This window comes from Dioscorea cayenensis, chromosome 21 (assembly GCF_009730915.1).
Source record: "Dioscorea cayenensis subsp. rotundata cultivar TDr96_F1 chromosome 21, TDr96_F1_v2_PseudoChromosome.rev07_lg8_w22 25.fasta, whole genome shotgun sequence".
NCBI classification, from domain to species: Eukaryota; Viridiplantae; Streptophyta; class Magnoliopsida; order Dioscoreales; family Dioscoreaceae; genus Dioscorea; species Dioscorea cayenensis.
This window is the reverse complement of record NC_052491.1, coordinates 7305-27538: the sequence shown is the minus strand read 5'-3', so window position 1 is coordinate 27538 and position 20234 is coordinate 7305. Positions and strand designations below refer to the sequence as shown.

General features: G+C 29.9%; 2 protein-coding genes across 4 annotated transcripts; one reads left to right on the top strand and one right to left on the bottom strand.

Moving 5' to 3' along the window:
* The first annotated feature begins 129 nt into the window (after positions 1–129).
* LOC120252584 (protein ACTIVITY OF BC1 COMPLEX KINASE 7, chloroplastic-like) lies at positions 130–4591 on the top strand. The gene is made up of 9 exons (XM_039260769.1): positions 130–162; positions 987–1043; positions 1193–1223; positions 1379–1472; positions 1782–1875; positions 2039–2093; positions 2261–2351; positions 3216–3326; positions 4320–4591. The coding sequence occupies exons 1-7, from the start codon at positions 130–132 to the stop codon at positions 2344–2346; spliced, it is 450 nt and encodes a 149-aa protein (XP_039116703.1). The 3' UTR covers positions 2347–2351; positions 3216–3326; positions 4320–4591.
* A 1414-nt stretch (positions 4592–6005) lies between these two features.
* LOC120252502 (probable disease resistance protein At1g61300) lies at positions 6006–15799 on the bottom strand. Of its 3 annotated transcripts, none has more exons than XM_039260673.1 (6): positions 15562–15799; positions 7577–10167; positions 6852–7097; positions 6583–6688; positions 6405–6449; positions 6006–6275 (listed from the first exon to the last, which is right to left on the bottom strand). In XM_039260673.1, the coding sequence occupies exons 1-2, from the start codon at positions 15757–15759 to the stop codon at positions 7582–7584; spliced, it is 2784 nt and encodes a 927-aa protein (XP_039116607.1). In that variant the 5' UTR covers positions 15760–15799; the 3' UTR covers positions 6006–6275; positions 6405–6449; positions 6583–6688; positions 6852–7097; positions 7577–7581. The 3 variants fall into 3 exon arrangements, with proteins under 3 accessions (XP_039116607.1, XP_039116608.1, XP_039116606.1); XM_039260672.1 differs by having other exon boundaries at positions 6007–6275; positions 6852–7102; XM_039260674.1 differs by lacking the exon at positions 6852–7097.
* Between the last annotated feature and the right edge of the window lie 4435 nt (positions 15800–20234).

The window sequence follows — 20234 nt, the reverse complement described above, 5'->3', positions numbered from 1 at the left end:
ACCATAAAACCCAAGCCATATATATATATATATATGTGGTTGATTTAGATAATATTATATAATTAGTTTTAATTAAAAATCATAGAATTTTAATATTATATATATATATATATATATATCCATATTTATATGATATTTTTTTGCAAAGTTCTCCGAGTAAATGTTCGACTCTATCGCTTCTTTTCTCCTTCAATTCAGTCTTGTTTTCTCGTTTTCGATCTCTTTTTTCTCAGGTTTGTCTTTGTGTTTTCTTCCATGGTGCTGATATGGATTGCGTTTCTTTTTTCATTCTTTCGTTCTTTGGAGTCTGCATGTTGGCAATTTAGATCGTTGAATTGTCTTTTGTTCGGAGTTGTTTAGCATTTTATCTAATTGGTGTTACTGGCATTCGGTGAACAAAATGCCTAGCTACAATCAATTTTAATTTGGTCAATTGGTATTTACTATGATTGTAAATATATGTGCTTTACTTAGTTAATTTCTGTGCTAATGCTGTCTATATGGTGGGTGGATCAGCCGCATTTGATTTTTAGAGTAGTATGTTCACTTCTTTTTCTTTGGTTTTGTGTTTTCCTGTGTTTTTCTTCCGTAAATAATTCATCTATGGAACTCTTGAGTACAATTGGAACTTCTTTGATGTTGCATTAGGAGTTTCCATGGTAGATTCAATGCTTGGATTTCTTTTTGGATCTTTTCCCTAGAATTTTTATGAAATTGTATTTTAAGGACTTTTATAAATGTTGTCCTAGTTGATTGGTATAGGTTGGAGTCTTTTTTTTCCCCTCTTTTGGCTTCTTTCTTACCTATTCTTTTCATTATATTTAGTTATTAGTGAGGTTGTTCCAACAGAATTTTTCTAAATATAGGTTGCAATTAACCCTGCTATGTGTCTATATGTTTTTACCAGTTCAACATATCCTGCAATGTGTTCAAATGTTTTTGACGTTTTGCCTCATTGTAATCTGACTTTTGATCACAATATTTAGGTGCATCGGGCTATTCTACATAATGGGGAGAAAGTGGTGTTAAAGATCCAGAGACCTAGTCTATGTTATGCACACAAGTGGTGAGGAGAGCGTGTCACCAAAAGACCGGCCTAGTGGTGAAGGATGCTCATCACTTATATGCACACAAAGAGTCCATCTCATAGCCGATGTGGGACTAAAGGGGTTAGTTTATTTGCAATCATTACAGTCTAAAGAAACTTTTTGAAATTGACCTAAGTAAGAGATCTATATCCTTTTATATTTATAACATTTTTATGATGGTTTTAAAGTGCTTCTACTATCAAGTACATATCTAGGTTATCTTTACTATTGTAGCATGATAATTTCTATTGCTAGTATCAGTTCAATTATAATCGTTACATTTCTTACAAGAAACTTAAAACTAATAACGGAATACTTTCAGAGGAGTGAAACATTTGGAGGTCCTTCAAGGGATTGGCTAGGCATATATGATGAATGCTCAAAGTAAGCATTTAAGTTTTGTTGATGGCTTTCATGTACTTTGATACATTTCATGGTACTTGTGGAATTCCCAATCATCTACTAAAGGTGTATTTAGGTTTTAGTCCTAAGAACTTTATGATTCTAATGATTTGTGTCTTTACTCTTTAGCATTTGATTTATTTATTAGGGCAACAATGCTTATCTCATATCTCTAATGTTCGCTAGTAACTTGGCCAATTCCATCACAAATGTTCCTGCATAAGTCTCTTTCTCTTTGATTATTTATGGGGCTTTATCTTCATAATATTTGGTTATTTGTGTGAACTTCAGGATTCTGTATGAAGAAATTGACTGTATCAATGAAGGAAAAAATGCTAATAGATTCCGTCGGCATTTTTGTAACATAAAGTGGGTTTGTGTACCTGTAGGTTTCTTTCACTAGCAAAACCTGTTTCTTAAAGCTTGTTTTTCCTGATTGAATAGTTCTTATGTAATTAATTACTTCCCTTGTTGCTTTTGGCCTTATAATATGTTCAATTTGCTAAGATTTTCTGAATCTTGATTTCTTTTTTCCTTCATGTTTATAGCTTGTCCATTGGGACTATACTTCCTCAAAAGTGCTAACCTTGGAGTATGTTCCAGGTAAGTTTAGCTATAATGCCATCATAGCTATTATTATTCTATTGCATTAAGTTTGTGTTTATGTAGTCATCAACATATATACTTGTCGGCTTGGTTGAATATGAAGTGGTTGTAATTCAAGCTATGTGCTTGTAGAATATGACTAATGAAGCTTCTTTTTTGAACAGGAATTAAGATAAATGACATGGAAAAAATAGAGGCACGGGGCTACAATCGCTCTCAGATTGCTTCTCGTGTAATAGAAGCATACTAATTCAGGTGAGTTTAGCATCTTTTCTATATAGCATCTATGTTAAGTATGGACTACAAAGCTTTATCTGATTTAATTTCAATTTTCCCTTTGACACATATTTATGATATGGTATGTGATGCAATATTTTATCCTCACTGGTGAGTCAATTTCCATTATATCTATAATGGTGTGGCCATTCTCTAACATTGCAGTTTTGCAATACTTTTTCTGTAGCTTTACATATCCCAAGAGGGATTTAATTCTACCATTAAGATTGACTGTTTGGATAATATACTGTTTGATTGATGCCTTTGAATATTGAAAGCAATCATTAATTAATGAGCCTAAAATGGATCTGCAACTTTGATTTGTGTTGCCATTTGTTTCAATCCTACTATTCTTTAGGTAGGATTGTGATGAAGAGCAAATATATTTCTTCTCCTACCTTTAATCAATATGTATCAATCAAGAATTCCTTGTATTTGGAAAGTTTTTTTGTCGAATTGGTTGCATAATTTGTTGGAAGAATAGATATGTACTGAGTTTATATTGGAAACTGTAAACTTATAACTGAATCAGAACAAATTGCTGGTCTTTCTTTTTGAAAACTTCCTTTTAGACTTTGAATGCATCCTTTTGTCATCCTGAAATCTGCAGTGCAGAGGGATATTAGCCTGACATGCTAAGTGAGGCTGTTCAAGGTGTATCTTACCACTGTTTTGACTGTTACATCTGGGTTCATCTTTTGTGAATTTTCCTTCTAAGAAAATCCAAGTAATGAAGGTGTATTCATGTGAACTATTGACATGTTTATTTTTATTACCATTTCATATACTGAAGACTGGTTTCTTTCATGCTGATCCCCATCCTGGCAATCTTGCCATCAATAGGGATGGATCTCTCATTTATTATGATTTTGGCTTGATGGGTGAAATAAAATCCTTCACAAGGGAGAGATTGCTTGAATTATTCTATGCAGTTATGAAAAGGATTCAAATAAGGTATTTTTTTTTCACAGAGACTACTCTAGATTGTGAAACATTATTAACTTTGATTTTTATTGAACACTTCAAGCTTTTCACCTAATAACATCAATCAACCGCATTATATTTTGAGTATTTAATGTTTTGACTGTGATGCAATATGTAGACCCTTGCATAAGTTTTTATAATGCATGATGTAATTGCCGCATACTTCGTTTTTTGTAGGTTATAAGATAGAAATTTGATTTAAAAAATGTTTTCCTAAGAAAGGTGTAAATTAATATTTATGCCATACTGTGGCATCTTATGACTAAGTTCACACATAAACGAATATTTCATTCAAATTTTATTGTCATGATAAATGAGTTGTATGTTTAATTTATTACATAATTCCCTGAAAGAGCAAGGTGTGAGATCGTGCCCCCAATTTGAGGGGCAGTCATGCCTGGTGCCAGAGGTGCCATCGGTGTGCACTTGATAATATTGGCATCGATCAAGCCTAACCCTAATAGGTAAGGATGAACATGAAATAATTTCAATAAAGTGGAGATTAAAAAGTAATGATAAAAGTGAGGACTAAGTAGAAAGAATGAAAATTCTCGAGGATTTTTTTAATAATCTACCCAAATAAGATGGATTAATATTACAGATTTGATGGGTTACAAAATCCATTTGCTCATGCCACGGTACTGATTTTATTAGGCTGTCTGTGTTCTCATTGTCAATAAACTTTTGAAAATACTTTATCTTGACATATTTAACAAATAAAAAATTCACTCTGAAATGTCTCTTGGCCGTGATTGTGTTCTTAAATTGTTGGGTATGGGAAATTGGGCTAAAAAATGCTTGTGATCTTTACTTTTCATGTGGTATCATACTATCTTGTAAATCCTATAGCTATGCCACTCAATTGAAAACAGATTCTGGTGTCAGTTTGCGAAGTATAACATCTTGTAAATACTCCTGTTCTATGGACCTAGTGTTTCATATGACAACATTTTCTTTTTGCAGGTTATAAAATGTCTCATTGATCTTGAAGCACTTGAACCGATCGACAGGAGACTTGTCACCGGTTTGTATTTAAACTATGTACGTTTTTAGATTTGTTGTACTATTTTTAAACTGACAAGTTGAGTAAACATTTTTTTTTTTTTGAATAGTAGACGACAAGCGTCTTTTTTTATGAATATAAACAGTACTAAACAGTACTGTAACCGGGATGAGAGTAAACATTTTTAGGTGAGGAGATCTGTACAATATTTTCTGGATAATTTAATGAGCATGAGGCACCAAATCAGGCGCAAACTTTTTCTGCAATTGGTGAGGTAATGTTCAAATGAGGAATAATAATGCTTGAGAATAGCAAATTTTGAACCAACTACATGAATGCGTAAGTAAAACAACCACTAGAATGATTCAATACAATGAGCAATAAATGCACATCTACTACTATATGAGAATTTTCTAAATTATCTAAATTTACTAAGTTAAGATGAGAGAACATTCCTTATATATATACACATCCATATTTGTGAAATTAACTGAAAAGAGAATAATTGTATAAATTTCACCAATATTTTGCTTTTAAATTTAAATTTAACGCATATACCTTTTGAGTTTAGGGGTCTTTTTCCATAGTCTTTCATATCACTAACCGACATGAAAATATATGAGTATTGCATTTTGTGACACATTTTAGATTTTTTGTGTCACAAAATTGTGTCGTAAATAGCAATTTTTTGTTGTAGTGATAATTGCATAAAACTCGCCAAAAGAATTTGAGTTTTTTTTTCAACCAAAAATATTTTAAAAAATTAAAAATTAAAAACAATTTCTAAAGAACGATAATAATTATAAATAATTCAAAATAATTAAAAAAATATTTTGTGAACAGATTGTTTAAAAAATAATTTAAAATGCGAGATATTCATAAATCCTAATAAATCACAATAATTTGAAACAATCCAAACTAATTCAAATCAAATTAACTTAAAAAATAAAGGTCTTGCATGTAATTGGTTTAGTTATCAAATTAAATTATTTAGATATCCTACCGAGTATATATGCGAGATATCAAAGTCTACATAGTTCTATCCTAAAAACTTACAACAAAAACCTTAATGTGGTAGCTAGGAGGTTCCATGGGAGAGCTAATAACATGGGTCCATCATGTATCTAGCAAGGTAAAAGGGAGTTCACCAAAGCCTAATGGATGGATAGCCGGTGATGAGGCTGACACCCACAACGGTGTGATTGAAGGTCAAAGTGATTTCAGTGCTTGCGCAAAACTTATTTAGTGTTTAGTACATTAGAATTGTTTCTATGGGTGGGTAGACTATAAATTTGAGAAGATATTGGGGTGGGCTTTTTTTTTTAAAGAATATTGTTTATTAAAATATGTTTTTATGTAATTATTTATGAAAATAGGTATTTTTATTTTTTTAATATTAAATTTTAGTTTTTTTTTAAAAGTTGCATCTTCTACTAGCTTTTTAATATTAAAATTTTATTTTATTTTTAAATTATAGTCTCATTAGTTTTTTAATATTAAAATTTTATTTTATTTTTAAAACCATGGCCTCTTGTCAAAAAAGACCATGTATTATTAGATTGTTCCAGCATGGGCTCATGTTAACAGCTTCTCTCCTGTCAAAAAAGTTATGCATTCAGTCTGATAAACAATTCTTTCAGCAAATACACTGAATTGAACATTCGAACATAAATGTAACACAAAAATTCAATCCTTTTTGTGATAATATTTTACAGATATTCAGTAGAACATAAATCATAGTTTGAATCCAGACTGGAGTTATCGAGTTACTGAGAGAAATAGTAGAAAATCACAGAGATAACCAAAAAACTTCCAGAATATCAGGGAAGTGCTGGCATTACATATTTGCTGGTGCACAAATAGAGAAATGTAAGTGTGCTGCATGGTGCATTGGAGAGCTCTACACAAGGCCCCAGCTGCAGATGGTGTTGCATAATGCAGGAAAAAAGGTGGTGAATTTAAGTATTTGAATAGAAAAGCATAGAGAAAATGAGTCAATTTTAAGGAAACAAACATAAAATTAGAAGAATGGTTAATGAACTCACCAGCGGAAAGGCTAAACCTATGCCAAGGAACCAAGCTCCTAGATGCTGCATTGCATACATATTTAAAAAAGATAAAATAAAATTTTAGAGATATCATAGATGGTCATAACATTAAGTATTATAAGAAGGAAAGATTTTTTTTTTTTTTTATTCAACGAAAATTATATATAAAGCATACCAATCCAGGCAATGGCTGAAGAAGCAGAAGCACCAACAGTGAAATCCTTGATAGCACTATCCTTGCATTCCTTGAAGAACACAGCATCCTCCCTTGTCATCCCTTCCTGCAACATCCATCCATCAATCCATCAAAACAAACCACCAAAATCAAAATTCAAAATTCAAAAATTCACAAACAAACAAACAAACGAAATCCACATCTAATAATTGTGAAACACTGAAACCGTAAACATCAAATTATGAGATTTTGAGCGAAATCTCTCTTACCGAGTAGATGCTCCAGCTCCGCAAGCAAATCCCCCATTCTCTCTTCACCCACACCCACAACGAACCCCAGAGAGAGAGAGAGAGAGACAGAGACAGAGACAGAATGAGGATTTCGGAATTTATCGGGTCGGATCCTTAAAGGACTGTGATCCGGATCCGATCCGATCTAGAAGAGGGAACTTGTTTGATTTCGGATCATCCGTTACACCGCAATTGATCAATTATATTTTTCTATTTATTTGATTGCTTACCTTGCATTTCCAAGAAAGTTAAATTAGAAAAAATATAAAAAAACTTAACTATAATTTATTATCATCTCATATATTAATTTAAAAATAAAAATATGGATTTTTTATTTTACTCATAGATCCACCTATAAATCTACCATAACTCTATTTTTACACTATATCTAATAAAATTGTTGCACCCACCATTCATCTTTGAACTACATCTATAATGGTTTGATTTTTCTAGCTTCCCATCCTTTGGATAGATAAATTGATAGTGTATCAACTAAAAAAATAATAAATAATAAGTAAAATTCATTATTAAATAAAAAATTACAATAAATCGCACATATGTATAATAATTAAAAAATCAATTCTTATAGACAAAATAATTACTTCCTAATATAAAATGTTGTAAAAAAAATTATTTAAAATAAAGATTATTTTCAACTATCAATGATTTGAACATAAATTTGCATGACATACTAATTTAGTTACCTGAATCATCTTGCCGTGTGGAACTTGGTGAGGTGAGATCGGATTGTTGTGTCCTCCCATTCCAAACTCCCCCACAAGGCTTGGTCAACTATCACTTGTTCGAATTTATTATTGACAATGGATGGCTTGAAAGAAAGTTTCTTCAGCTTTGGACAACTTTCCAAATTAAGTACAAATAAAACAGGGAAATCCAATGAACATGTGCTTAAACTCACTAAGTTGGGCATGCGATATAAAAACAAGCGTCGTAGGTTAGGAAAGGTGGGAAGACCTGATGAAGCTTGTTGCATCTGATCTGCAGGGTCAATCAATTCCTTCATTGCTGAACAATCTTGTACAAGTAATGTGCTAAGGCATGGAAGATGCAAAACCCACGAAAGACTCCTCAGAGATGTACATTTAAAAATGTATACATTTGTCAACTTCGGGAAACATCCCCTACGAAATGCTTCTACTGGCCAAGTGATTTGCTTGAGCTTTGCAAGACCATTCAATTGGAGACGCTTTAGACTGACCCCACTGCCATTTATCAACAAGTCCTCAAAGCCACAGTCACTGATTCGTAACTCCATCAAACCCTCACCATCACGTTTGTAACTCAAATCACAAAGCTGGAGGGTAGGCATATCATGTATGTTTTTCAAATGTATTTTCCAAGTCGGCAAATGTTTGAGAAGTCTAAGAATCTCAACTGATTCCACAAGCATATTGATTCCTTTAATCCTATTCCTATATATCAATATCCTCAAGTCACCTGCTTCTAAACAAGTATGTTCATAAAGATCAAGCACTTGCAACTCGGGCAACCTTGATAATGCAGACAACCCATCAGCTTTAATTCGAACAAGTTCACCTTCACTTGCAAAATATGGACTTCTGAAGAAGAAGTATTTTAATTGCTTCAGCTCTTCAATTTCGGGTGGAAGTGACCGAATACTTGTGCCGCTGATGTTGAGGTATTGAAGATTAACAAGAACTTGAATTTCTTTTGGAAGACTCGCGATAGGTGCATTAGATAAGTTCAAATATGTGAGAGATGGCATATGAGGGAAAAAGTTTATAACCACCTCAAAACTTGGATCTCTTATAGCATAATAATTCATAAATAAACTCTGGAGATTAGGATATCTAGGAGAAGTTGCTGCAATAGAAACTTGGCCCTTTTCGTCAACATTTTGATCACTTAAAAATTTCTGGACAGTCTTCTTAAAGTTAGTACCTTTGGAAGATACTAGTTCTGTCTCCTCCCAGTTGCCTGCTTCCCACTTCGAAAATTGTCTTAAATCATCATCACTTCCACAAACAATCCATTTGTTCTTTTTCTTCCCACAGTCGGACACAATCCACAGTGCCATACCACGAATCACATCATGTAATTTGACATAATATTCATTAATATCATAAAACTCCAACAAACATGCTTCATTTAATTTTGCAATGAGAGAATATCCCTCGTCAAAGGCTTCCCCCATGTTTCCAAAGTCACTGATCAATCCACACCCAATCCAATGCTCTATGAGATCAGGGACTTTAATGCGTGCACCAGCACACAATTGAGCACAACACAAGAAACATTGTCGGAGAGTATCACTGGCTAAATTATCATAACTGACCTTTAAGTTGTGAAACAATGATTCTTCGATACCAGTAACAATCCTGACATCCATCTTGATTAATGACCTCAGCATGTGACGCCACTCTTCAGGTGTCTTCATATTCGACGTGGCTCGACCAATGACTTTAAGGGCAAGTGGTAAACCTGAGCACTTCTCCATAACTTTCATTGCCAGTACTTTAATATTTTCATTGGAATTGATGATCTCTTCATTTGCAAACAGCTTGAAAAGATGCCATGCTTCTTTATCCATACATTCAACTTTGATCTTCTTGTGAGCATTCATATGAGCACACACTTCATCATCTCTGGTTGTGAAGATTACCTTCCGCTTGTAGCTTTGACCTCCATTTTCAGAATTTTGGCTTTGACGGAGTGGAAGTGGAATACCAAGGTCTTCAGGAAGGTCCACTCTCTTCCATATATCATCTAATAGCAGCAAAAAGTTCTTCTTCTTCAAAAACTCAAATATGTCATTTTTCCCGGAGTAAGAAGGCAATCCTAACCTTTTAGATACCTCATTTTGAAGCTTCTCAAATTGAGGTTCTTTTGAAACCACCAGAGAGATGACATAATTGAACCCCAGATTAGTATCACCACCAAGTAATGAGTTATTGATTTCATTCAAGAGAGTTGTCTTTCCGACCCCTCCCATGCCCCAAATCCCCACCATGGATACATTGTCATCTACCAAGTAACCACAAACTTTCTCAAGATTTAGCTTGATAGTGTTGCCCACAAGAGTCACTGAAGTAGCGATCTCCAAAACTACTCTTGGAGGTTGTGTCTCTGTTATTTCTTTGAAAGCATCATGTTCCATCTTCAAGTTATTGATCTCTTTATATAACTTGATTGAACTTTGGCTAATCTTGTAGTTAGCCCACAAATTAAGAGAACAGCTTCCAAGAAGACAACCTCTATTATTATAGGCAACCTTCAACTGATTCACTATATCTTGTCTCTCATGGAGTTGTACCTGGTTGTTGGTGTGATTGATGCAAAAAATTAATAACTCTAAAATAAAAAAGATAAAAGAAAATAAGTGATGTAGATCAATAAATTATCCATTGATGAAAAAAGTCAGTAAGTCTAAAATAATAATAATAATAATAATAATAATAATAATAATAATAAAATGATGTAGATCAATAAATGTTAAAGGTCATTAAAAATGGAAATGAATTTTTAAAAATTCAAGATAATAAATTACATTAATTTTTGACAATATATAAACCCATAAAATATTGCCAAACAAAGGAGGATGGAGACAAGGTTGACTCTAATCTCTTCAAATGTTTTGTAGAAAATCTAAGATGCTTGACTTGTACAAAACTAGATTTTTAATAAAAATAAATAAACCACTGAATTTATTAAAAAAAAGGAAAACATGAAATACAGAAGTACAAAAACAGAGAAAGAAGCAAGGAAAGTACAAACTAGATACTCTCCTTCCATCAGATTTGTGAGTAGCTATATCATATTTAGAAGTTATAACAAGTGTTGACATGAAAAGAACTAAGAGAATATTTTATTTTATCCAGATAATAGATTTGATTGTGGGCTATTTCATTTATCTAAAAAGAATTTTAAAATCATGAATGTGGTAACAATGATTTTGCTAAAGAAATGAAATTCAGAAAAGTACTACTTGCTTTCAAATTGGTCCTCAAAGTATGCTCAAAATTCACTTTGGTCCCCAAACCGAAATTGATTTCAAATTGGTCCTCACCCACTATATCATGGTCAATATTTTTCTTTTAGCTAACACACTGTCAGTTATTCCATTAGTAATTTTTTTTTTTCAAAGCAAATTTACTTGCAGATCGCTAAAAAAATGTCATATTTACGTAAGCCCAATAAATTTAAATTTACATATGCATTCATATTAATATTTGCATTACACCTCATAATTTATTCATATATATATAAAGTTCATATTTATGTTTACAACTCCATAAAGTTGAGTATGCATTCCAAAAAAAATCATATTTGTGCATATAACTGGATAAAAATTTATATATATATATATATATATATATATATATATATATATATATATATTTGCAAGTCCAGTTTTAATATATGCCACCAAAATATATGATATTAAGCATATATGCCTAAATAAAAGTGCATATTTTCATATGCACTGATATTAAATCACATATATTAATATATATATATATATATATATATGTACATATGCCCCTCCTTAACTCCTATATTGTTGTATGTTTGCACAAATATACCATAAAAACTATGTTTATATACACAAATATGCACTTTTATAAGGCATATATATATATATACTAAAACTCTTTTGTACATTAGTATATTTATAAATTTGCTATGGGTATTACAAAAATATGCATTTTATGGGGTGTATGATAAAGGTATAAGCTTTTATATGGTGTATATGCATATACAAACTTTTACATAGGTTTGTACTAAATTTGAATTTATGTACGGGTTAAATGTGAAATTTTCTTTTAAAAATATAACTATGATTCTTATAGGGTGTATATGCAAATATGAGCATTTCTTGGGGTGTACTTGTAAATATAAATTTTCATATGGCTATCAGTGTAAATATAAACTTGATGGGGGTATATATGTAAACATTCATAAAAATACAAAAATGACCCGAACGGTGTATTTATAAATATTAATTTTGATATGGGTATAATATAAATATAAATTTTCACAGAGTTGTACATGTACTTCTGCTTTGAAGAAAAATCTAGCATGACTAATCTTCTATAATTAATGTCCTTCCTATGTCAAGTGCCACCTAATGTCCAAATAATTAATATTTTAAGTAAATTATCAGGACAAATAATAGTGTTTGCCAAAGGAGTAAAGCTGAGATGATGAATAGTAATGGTACAAGCTATTTTTTTATTCAACAATGCAAAGAATGTTTTGCAAAATGCAAACATGGTTGAAAGTGATTTTTTAGGAAATCAAATTTGGAAAGAATTATTGTCTAATAAATTTCACGCACATGAACCTATTGTTTGGGGGCATAAGTTGAATTATTTCTAGAAATAAGTTGCATAATTTTGAATGAGATGAAATGAATTCTTTTGCAATTCATGGTATGACATCAAAGTGTAAGGAGGAGGTCATGGGTTGAGATCTCACCAAGACTGCTCGTCACATCTTGCTTATATACTATTCACCGAGATTCTTATATTATTCTACATCGTGTATATATCATGTATATCAGGGTTCAAGATCTTGCTTTAGATCTTATTTATATTACATAAAAAGAATGACGCTTGTCGTCTTAAAAAAAGTCAACCATTGGATAGAAAAGAGCGCATGTCGTCTTAAAAAAAGTCAACCATTGGATAGAAAAGAGCGCATGTCGTCTTAAAAAAAGTCAACCATTGGATAGAAAGGAGGAGGTCATGGGTTCAAATCCCTCCCCGACAGAGTATTGCTCATCTTTCGTTTCACGCTGGGATTTTTTATCTTATTCTTATCATCGTACATTCGTGGGTTCAAGTCTATTTTGGTCATCTGTTTATATTCAAATATAAAAAAGCACTTGTCAGTCTATTATTCCAAAAACACTTTTAAAAATCAACCAGTTGGATAGCCATAATAGTATGACATCAAAAAGTGTAGGGAGGTCGTGGATTCAAATCTCTCCCCAACAGATCGCTTTCCCCGTCATCGCTTACATACACCTGCTTTGATCCGGATTCCTATATTATTCTTATATTAGTATATATACTCGCATCCTGGGTTTCAGATCTTGTTTAGTATTGCTTTATATTCATAAAAAACCGACATGTTGCCTATTATTCATTAGCAAAGGTGTTTCTATATATTATGAATACTTATGTAGATCTCAACTTATTAGAAAGAATATATAGAAGCTCAAATACTTATGTGGATCTCAACTTATAAGATGGAACATATAGAAGTTCAATCAAGTTTCTTAAGTTATACAGTTCCCACCACATTTAATTTGAATGCTTTTTATGTTCTTCAAAAATATGATTAATTAATATTCTAATTAATATGATTGCTTTTGAATTAAAATTTCAATTGATATATGTCAAAAAATTTAATAGAATCATGAGAATTCCTAAAATACCTTTAACATACTTGGTTACTCGATGAAGAGCCTGCTTATTTTGAATTTTTTAAAAATAATTCTTTTTAATGAAATGATTTCTATTTTGCCCTACCATGAAATTATGCTTTTTAACCAATAAAACTTCTTATGTTATTTGTGAATTTTATATATAAACTAATAAATATTATATATTCTTCAGGCTTAAGTGCACTAATAATTCTATAATATCCATGTAGTGTATTTTGTAGCCCTCCTATTTTAGAGAGCCTTATAAAGCCCATTATTTATTTTTTAAAAAACTATATAATAGTGAGGTGACTATATTCAATGATCCGGTGCCTCACATGTATTTGATATGTGAAAACTTGTCACATTATCAACCTAAAAAAATATTATTTATATTTTTTTCTTATAGCATAGTAGGTATAACTTGGATATCAATTGCCACATGGCCCACATCCGTCTAGTGGCGGAACAAGAAATAAAATTATGAGGGTATTGAATTTAAATTAAAAAATTTTATAAATATTAAACGATTCTATTAATTCAAATTTGACATTATAATAATCAATATTTTAAAAATCTAAAATATATATCCATCTACAAATTTTTGTTTAGGTGTAAAAACCTACAATTAACTCAACTAGTTAAGCACTAAATTAACATATAATGCAATTAAGAAACAACTTTAAACAGATTCACAATCTAATTCAATTATTAAATGCAAAAATTATTCAACAAATAATCTACTGAATAATCAAAATTTTCATAACAATTAATCATAACAAATATCTAACAATTTTTCATAATAATTTTCATAAAATAATTAAACAAATATTTAACAAATATCCAATAATTATTCAACAAATATTAAATATTTTTACACAACAAATAATCACACAAAAATTAAACAAACTAAATTAGATATAAAACAAATAGGGGAAAAAATAAGGATAAATACCTATAAAGAAAATAAAACATAAACTTGGAATGATTGAGTAAAAAAGAAAAAACTCACCAATTGACGTAAACTTCAATTATTATTATTTTTTTAGAGATTTCTAGATACCAATTGCATTTTTGTTTTAAGATTTTATTTTATTTTATTTTTATTTATTATTGTTATTAAATTAATATCCTAAAAATTGATAATTATGTATTGATAAATTCAATAAAAAAATATATCTATATATAAAAATTAAAAAAAAAATATTTGAGCATTGATGTTTGACTAGCCATGTTATTTATGATTATCATTTAACATCAAATCTGTTTAATATAATAATTTAATTTTTTATTTAATTTATTTGAAATATTATGGGGTAGAATTTAAAAAAAAAAATATAATGTAATTAAAAGTAGTATTTTCCATATGAAATAGTATGGGGTAGAATTTAAATAGGGAAAAATTTAAAATTAATGCCTAAATATTACAAAAATATTTGTTAATTTGTAAAAAATAAAATTTGTAAAGATATTAAATTTTCTAAAATTTTTAAAAATTATAGAAATTAGTTTTAAATACAATTTTTTTTATTTTTAAAATATTATTTAACTTTTCAAAACTCTCTTATCACATGAGCAACAAAATAAAATTAAAAAATAAATAAATAAAAGATCTACAAACTTTTTATTATGTTAAAATATTTTCATTTTTAATTACATATAGCAGCTCGCGTGGCAAGTTATGCCACACTAGTAGTAGAAAAAAAAAATTTCTAAGATTTGGGCTGCAAATCCTAACGCATATTGGGCGCATGCAGCATGTGTCTCTGAAGTTAGGATCTTTGAAATATCATCACTCGCTTTTACAAGTATCATTGGACTACGAACACTTTGGTAACTTCTTTGATTTTATCTTAATTACATGATTCTTATAATCTAAAGGAAGATTATGTTTTTTTCCCCTAAATCACTCTCCGTAGATTTTGAGGTAGCATGATGGAAGCTGTATTGCTACTAATTCTACCATAACTCTGTTTGAGAAACAAATATAAATTAAAGTTGGAAAGAGATGAAGAGTTGATAGAAGACAAAGAAACTAGAGAGCCTAGAGATCAGGGAAGAGAGTAAAAAAAAAGCCATAAGGCGCTATCTTTGATGTTTCAACATTAATTCTGAGGCCCTAAAAATGGTTGGGTTTATAAAACTTGCATGATTAATCATGAAGGTGGACGGAATCGCATCATAATCCGGCCTATTTTGAAGGATACACAAGTAAAAAGAAATCTTTCTAACTACTTCAATATTATGGTTGTATGTAAAGAAAAGACTAGATCAAACCTTGTCATGCCATCTTTGAACTTGAGGTGTGAGTTGCATCCCATGCCTATTTGCCACTAATTCTTGATCTACAAGGACATAATTATCCATGAGATCTTGCAATGCCCTCTCCACTTCATCCAATAAATCTTTTGTGCTTGTAATGGAGCTTAGTTTTTGTTGGACGACAGACCCCAAGTAAGTGTTCATAATGTCCATATTTCTCACTAGTAAACCTCACTGATTTGTGGAAAGGTTGAGAATATGAAAATGAACTTCAACATTGAGGTAGTGTCTTATATATATATAATTCACTCAACAGAGAGTAAAGAAATATTTTGATTTAAAGTTAATTATTTTGAGTTTTATACTTTTAAAATCTTAAAAATGATACTTTGCTTAAATGGTAAGTCATGAGAAAGCATTGCTCAGACATGGTGCCCACCACCACTTTTAGGCATGACTTATTTAAGTCATGCTTTATAGTATGTCATTCACACATGCACCATACTATCCATAAACTGCCAGGCAAGTGGCAACAACGGCTTTGACGTTTCATCATTTTTTTTTCCAACCCTCGTTTTCCAAGAAGGAAAGAAACTCGTAATTTCTTAAGCATTTCCAAGCAACATGGTTGACAACTTCATCACATTCATTCATTCTTTATATTTGGGTGGGTTTTGTTCACGGAATGAGAATGGAAGGGGAATGAGAATAACACTATATGGATATGAACGGAAATGAAAACTATGTTTGGCTAGAGGGGAATGAAAAAATTTAAGAGGGGTGAATATATGTGACAAAATAACTTTTATACTTTTGATACACAAAAATCCAATTAATGATAAATAAATTTTTTATCTAAAGAATATTTTGAATATTATTATTAAAAATGATTATTATAATTAAATATTCACATTAAATATCTCATTTTAATTAATTATTAGTTGAATGGGCAAAAATGTCATTTTACTTTTATTATTGCAATTAAATATAATATTTTTTAATTTAATTATTATTGTTAATTATTTAATTTTATAAGTTTTATTTAATTAAATATTCAGAGGGGCAAAAGTGTCATTTCAAAGACTAATACTATTCATTCCTCCCCAAATAATTCAATTCCTCCCAATTTTGGGGGGAATACATATGCCTTTACAGTACTACTATTTATTATCCACACATTCCATTCCTATTCTAACAATAGTGCATCCAAACATGGGTATAAATTACTATTGACAATGATTCTCATTCTAACGGTGTTTATTACCTCCATCCAAACACACCCTTCTTTCATAGAATCATATTTCATACTCCCTCCATTCATTTTTTACTTATCACATTTTGAAGCTCTTTTCTGTTTTTTTTTTTTATTTATCACATTAAAAATTTTGTGCAGTATTAAATAATTTTTTTCTAAATTAACCTTTTAATTTGATATACTTGTACAATTTTCAATAAATCATATATTCTACTTCAACAAACTTTTTTTAATTGGTGTGAATTAAATTAATGTGACAAGTAAAAAAGAATCAAAGAGTAGGGAAAGTCCCTCAAATGGAACATCATCAAATACATTGATCACATATCAATCTATCAATCTATTAACTTCTACTTTAAGAGAATCATAACCCCTTGGAAATGGGCTAGTTTGAATTTATATTCTTTCCCCTTTTTAATTAAAATATTAGAATTAAAAATTTTAATTTTTAAATTAAAGTGTGATAATAAAATTGCGTTTAGCTCATGAATGAAAAAGAAATATAGTAAACTTACTTTCATGTTATTTAATATAAATAAACGATATTAAAATTATATATAATAATAATTGAATTTATTCATTTATAAAATATCATCAACATAATTATTCCTTTTAATTATTATAATTAACGGTTGTAGCTAAATATTTTAAATAATATCTGCGTTGATTATTATAATTAACTATTTACTTTAGCTAATATCTACTTTATTTAATATTTAAATTACATAATGCAATTCAACTATTATATTTTTTAATATTTAAATTAAATAATTCACTTAAATAACTATCCATATTTATATTTAGACAATCAATTAATAACTTAAATTAAATAACTATCAAAATATTGTTCATCCATTTACCGAATGCCAAACCGAGGCAAATACAATAGAAGAGAATGGGATTCTTTTACCAATGATCCAAATTAATTATTTAAAAGAATTCTCTAATGTGTTACTGATAATTAGAAATTTTATTACTATAATATTCGTTTGATTTATAACTGTGTCAACTTTGGCTCTCGTTAAATAATTGGATGAACATATGCAGAGGTGCATGGAAGAAGGAATTCATACGGTGGCATCTTATAAGGACGTTCTGCAAGGTAGTTAAAATTATTATTTTATTAGCATGTTGTGGGAGATAGGTGTATTAATATTTACCAATAGATAATACATAAAAAAAAAACTTAGTGTAATACAATATTTTCTCTATTTCATACTATCATATTTGGAATTTTTTTTTTTGAAATTGTTTGTCACGTTTAAAAATTCTATAAGCATTAAATTTTTTTTTTTTTGGTTAATTTTACAATCTTCTTTTCATTTAGAGACAGATGTTTACACTATAAGAATAAATAACTTTAATAAAAATAAAAATATCTTATCATAATTTTTTTTAAAACTTTAAAATTTTAATGACAACTTTAATATATATGCTTATATCAAATGTGTGAATCATAATTGAAACTAACAGATTGGACTTTGGTGGCAAACATTATATTGACACATGGTGCCCACCATCATCAATGGCATGAGCAATAATCACAGGGAGAGATAAAACAAAGCATGTTGATATGCATATGAATTATATTGCATGTATTGGTTGAAATGACAAGATGATCATCCGTCGTGACTTATTTCACATTATACATGGGTCAATCTACAAGCACATCACTGATAAAAGACCGAAGATAAATTATTGCTTACCCATCCAAACACAGCATAGCTAAAAGATCTCTTTATTTAATATTTTTATAAATACCTCAGTTTTTATTTGTCATTTTAATTTATTTATTTATTCAGGATTGTAATTATTTTTAATTTTTATTTTTTAATTTAGGTCTCTTAAATACTTGTTTTTAATATTTGCAAAATCTGTTGAATATTTGTATTATTTTAAATTGATAAAAACAACATATGAGCGTCCTATTTTTAAATGATATTATTGTGTATTGAGTGTACTATTTTAAAGTGATAAGACAACACAAATGTTTTATCAATCCATTAAAAAATAAAACACCACTCGGCCTTATTAAAATTTTTCATGGTTTTCAAACAAATTTATTTTTCAAATCATTTATTTAAAGTTTAAACCTTAGGGGCTGTTTGTTTGCAAAGAATGGAATTGAAGAGGAATAAGATATAAATGAGAATAAGGGGGAATGGATTAGGGATTAAAGAAAAACTGTGTTTGGTTGGAAGATATGAGAGGGTAATTCATTGGGAATGGGGAAAGTAAATAGAAGAAAATATGTGTAAAATGTCTTTTATGTCTCTTATAGGGTGAATGTTAAATAAATAAATGTATTATCTATTAATATTATTTTATTTGTAATATGTTATTATTATTCTTATAATCTAAATTTGGTTATATTTATAATTAATTTTAAATTTTTAAAAATTGTCATCAAATTATTTATTTGTAATTATTTTTTTCTTTTTCAATTATTTATTTTGAAGAAAAATTTAGAATCTTGATAAACAAAAACAATTAAAAAAAAAAATCAAATGCATATCAAATTCAATCATGACCGTTGATCTCTTTCCAGATATATATTTATTATTATTATTCAGTTTTTTTTTTAATTCTAACCAGAAGATGAAGATGATATCATAATAAATCTAATGAATAAATCAACTTCTGATGCTCGCCTCCACCGTCATAATTGGTTCCAACTTGCATCATATGAGAACCAGAGGATGAGAAGAAGAAGAAGAAAAAGAAGACAATCAGGAACACATCATCATCATCATCATCATCATCTTCTTCTTCTTTTCTCCATCTCCATTATTTTCATCTTCTCCAGCTGCCATGTTCGGCTATGCTCGAGCCATCAAGGCCGGAGGAGCGGGTCGGTTGTGCGGCGATGAGCTGCATCTCATCAACGGTGGCGTCATTGACGGCACGAAGCCATCAGACGAGATGTGTTTCTCGGGTGAAAAAATAATTAATGTCAGGGGTATAATGGTAATTTTAAGTTTGGGGTTAGGCATTCCTCAAGAAATTTGGAGGAATGGTAATCAGGGTCCTTCCCCAATCTCATTCCTCCAAGAATCCTTCCCCATTTCTATACCTGCCAACCAAACAACGGATTAGATCTATTCCCAAGCCATTCACAATCCAATGCTTGCAAACAAACAGTACCTTAATTTTTAAATTTACTAGTGGTGTAACTAAAGCCATGATTGCTAGGTTCATCTATTATAGGGGGTGTGAGGCAGTTAATCAGGCATGGCGAGTTTGACTCTAGATCATCCATAAACAAGATTACACTTGAGACTTTTTCTTTATAAAAAAAAATACCTTAACCACTTGAGTTAAATTTTGCTATAGTTATATTATTAAGGAAAAAATTATAACAACAAAATCGTAAACAACAAAAGTGTGTTTTTATAGAAAGTAATACTCAGCACTGTCCCTCTACTTCTTAAAA

Coding starts and splice junctions, on each gene's coding strand:
- LOC120252584 (XM_039260769.1), top strand. CDS start 130: ATGATATTTTTTTGCAAAGTTCTCCGAGTAAAT. Junction 163..986: donor GCAAAGTTCTCCGAGTAAAT/GTTCGACTCTAT, acceptor CACAATATTTAG/GTGCATCGGGCTATTCTACA. Junction 1,044..1,192: donor TGTTAAAGATCCAGAGACCT/AGTCTATGTTAT, acceptor TGCAATCATTAC/AGTCTAAAGAAACTTTTTGA.
- LOC120252502 (XM_039260673.1), bottom strand. CDS start 15,759: ATGGACATTATGAACACTTACTTGGGGTCTGTCGTCCAACAAAAACTA. Junction 10,168..15,561: donor TTCAAAGATGGCATGACAAG/GTTTGATCTAGT, acceptor ACCAACAACCAG/GTACAACTCCATGAGAGACA.